At 42.6% G+C, this 3,333-nt stretch overlaps 1 protein-coding gene across 1 annotated transcript; it reads left to right on the forward strand.

Moving 5' to 3' along the window:
* The first annotated feature begins 235 nt into the window (after positions 1-235).
* LOC131304206 (probable sarcosine oxidase) lies at positions 236-2,828 on the forward strand. Its single transcript, XM_058331354.1, has 2 exons — positions 236-2,101; positions 2,760-2,828. Exon 1 carries the CDS (start codon positions 724-726, stop codon positions 1,969-1,971), a length of 1,248 nt encoding a protein of 415 aa, XP_058187337.1. The 5' UTR covers positions 236-723; the 3' UTR covers positions 1,972-2,101; positions 2,760-2,828.
* The last annotated feature ends 505 nt before the right edge of the window (positions 2,829-3,333 follow it).

Raw genomic sequence — 3,333 nt, forward strand, 5'->3', positions numbered from 1 at the left:
TGCTTTTAAGTGTACTCACAAGAAGTCAGCTCAAAATATGACAGAAAAGTACTTGATCCAAATAATTTTTCATAAAGTTTGAACATAACTGTTCTATGTAAAAAAAAAATTTGGATCAAGCACTTCTCAGTTGTATTTTGAGTTGATTTTCTCGTAAGTACCCTTAGAAACATGTTATAAATAAATTGAATAGTTTAGATCATCAAAATATAACCTGAAAAGCTCCAAATTATGATGTCTGCATTTAAGGTCCTTATTAAAAACTCACGGTGTATCTATATATACACACTACTACTCCTCCAAAAATTAAGTTTACTGTAGCCTTGTTCAGCCCAAGCCTAGACACCAATTCTCTCTCCCTCTCTCTCTCTCTCTCTCTCTCTCTCTCTCTCTCTCCGTTTTGGTACGGTGCAAAGCAAACTCCTCAATTTTCCTCTCTACCAAGCTCCCCCTCCCTTGGCATCACCATCACACAACAACGCACACCACTCTGTCACATGATCAACGACTACAGATCAGCTACGTACAGATCAGCTACCAACTTACACCACATGCAGTTTCTTTCACCGACCCCTTTCTTTTGTCAATTTCCATTTCTTGACTGGGACCATATTGATTCCTCTACCTCTTCTCTTCATCTCACTAATTCATATATTGAACTGGGTATTGGCCGGTCTTTCTCCTAATTACGTAAACGTAAAGAGAGAGGAGAGAGAGAGAGAGATGGAAAATTGGGGCGAGCAATTCGACGCAATAGTGGTAGGGGCAGGGGTGATGGGCAGCTCCACAGCATACCATCTTTCCAAAATGGGTTACAAAGTTGCCCTCTTCGACCAATTCGATTTCCTCCACCACCGCGGCTCCTCCCACGGCGAGTCCCGAACCCTCCGCGCCACCTACCCCGAGCCCTACTACGCCGCCCTGGTCAAAGAATCTCTCACCCTCTGGGAACAAGTCCAGTCCGAAATCGGTTACAAGGTCTACTTCCCCACCCCACAACTCGACATGGGCCCATCCGACGACACCAGCCTCCGGTCCGTCATTGCCAATTGCGGCCGCAACTCGGTTCCCCACCGGATCCTCGACGCGCACCAACTACTCCGTCAATTCCCCGCCCGAATCGACATGCCGGAGAATTGGGTCGCCGTGGTTAGCAAAATCGGGGGCGTGATAAAACCCACAAAGGCAGTTTCCATGTTTCAAACACTTGCCGTGAAAAACGGAGCTGTGCTCAGAGATGGCATGGAAGTGAGAGAGATAGAGAGAGATGATGAGAGAGGGGGGGTTTTGGTGTGTACGGCGAATGGGGAGAGGTTTTGGGGCAAGAAATGTGTGGTTACTGCTGGTGCTTGGATGAAAAAGTTGGTGGGAAGGGTTGCGAAGGTTGAAATCCCGATAATGCCCTTGGAAACATGTGTCATGTACTGGAGGATCAAAGAGGGGCACGAGGCGGAATTCGCCATCCGCGGCGGTTTCCCTACGTTTGCCAGCTACGGTGAGCCATACATTTATGGCACACCGTCGTTGGAGTTCCCCGAGTTGATCAAAATCGCGGTGCACGGCGGTCAACCCTGCAACCCTGATAGGAGGAAATGGGCAACTGGACCCGGGCCTACCGTGTTGGAACCGTTGAAGGAATGGATCCGGGGGAGGTTCGGAGATCGGATCGACACTTCGGGGCCAGTGATGGCACAGTCCTGCATGTATTCAATGACACCGGACGAGGATTTCGTGATCGATTTCTTGGGAGGGGATTTGGGGAAGGATGTGGTGATTGCGGGCGGGTGTTCGGGCCATGGGTTCAAGATGGCTCCGGCTGTGGGGAGGATACTGGCTGATTTGGCGATTAGTGGGGAGGCAAAAGGTGTGGACCTAAAGCACTTTGAGTTGAGAAGGTTTGAAGGGAATCCTAAAGGAAACGTCAAGGATTTTGGGGATCAAGTTGCCTTTTCGGCCGCCTTTCTCAATTGAGTGATGTTGATACTTAGTACACAAATTATGAATTTTCCTTGTCGAGCATTCATTGCATATCAAGCGTGCAATCTCTCTCGCCCACTGTTAGGGGTTTTGTCGGTTGAACATAAGTTTCGAGAAAGAAATTGTTGTTGATAAGTATAAGAAAAATTTTAAAATCAGTCCAATGGACTGACAATAATAAGTGTGTGAATGTGTATTAAAGAGTGCAAAAAGTATAAAAAAATACTCCCTCCGTCCCAAAATATTTTGTATTTTTCGATATTTGCGTCGTTCTTTAAACTCTTATATCTCCCAATTTATGATATTTTTTACTCCCTCCGTCCCTTATTTATAGTCCGGTATTCCATTTTGAGTTGTCCCTTAATAAGTGTCCATTTTGTAAAGTTAGTAGGTAAAAGTTGATGAATTGTCTATTTTATCTCTAAAAGTAGATTCCATTTTTAAAAGTGTAATGATGATGGGTAAGTAGGGAAAGTGAAGGAAAAAGTTAATGTGAAAGGTATAATGATGATGTCTTTTTAATAAGTTGGAATTACGAAGCAGGACACTTAAAAAGGGACGGAGGGAGTATAATTTTGAAAACTTTGTATTATAGATCTAATCGAGAACTATTAAACAAGATCCATATTGCATATTGTTGGAGATTCATATTGGAAGATACAAACGATTAAAAACTGACACAAATATCGAAAAAGTCCAAATAATATGGGACGGAGGAAGTACGTGTTTTCCTTTATCTTCTAGTGTATTTATCGTCAGTCCAGTGGGCTGACAATAGCAAGACCGTTGATAAATTGTCAGATGTTTCCACTAATTAATAGGTTGTTGAAAAATGTCAAGTTGTTTTCACTGATAGTATGTTTTAGATGGGTATGTGAGTGAAAAATTGTTGAATCAGCCGTGTTCGTTTTGGGTTTTGGGTTTTGGGTTTTGATTGAAATTTTTGAGAGTAGTGAATGGAGAGATAAAGATAGAAAAAAATTATTGGAAACCGTGCCCAAGGATTTTGAAATCCCAAAACGAACAATAAGTTGCTGCCAAATTTCAAGTTATTTTCACTAACCAATAACTTATTGTTTAGAGTGAAAAACAAGTTAACATGTCATACTTTGTTGCCCAAAATAAGTCGTACTTTGTTGCCCAAAATTGTTTGGGGGAACGCCCCTTAATAGTTAGGTAATTCTTCTACCAGTACTTGCCAGAGTCAGCAGATGAACTTTCATTACCATTTAATATGTATGACCAAAAAAAAAAAAATTGTAGGAAGATCCGCTAATTAAAGACGAAATTGCAATAGCGGGTGGGTTCATCATAGAATTCTGGCGTTAGAAATGGAATCCGTGACATCGAATAAAA

Source organism: Rhododendron vialii, chromosome 10a (genome assembly GCF_030253575.1).
Source record: "Rhododendron vialii isolate Sample 1 chromosome 10a, ASM3025357v1".
Classification (NCBI taxonomy): Eukaryota; Viridiplantae; Streptophyta; class Magnoliopsida; order Ericales; family Ericaceae; genus Rhododendron; species Rhododendron vialii.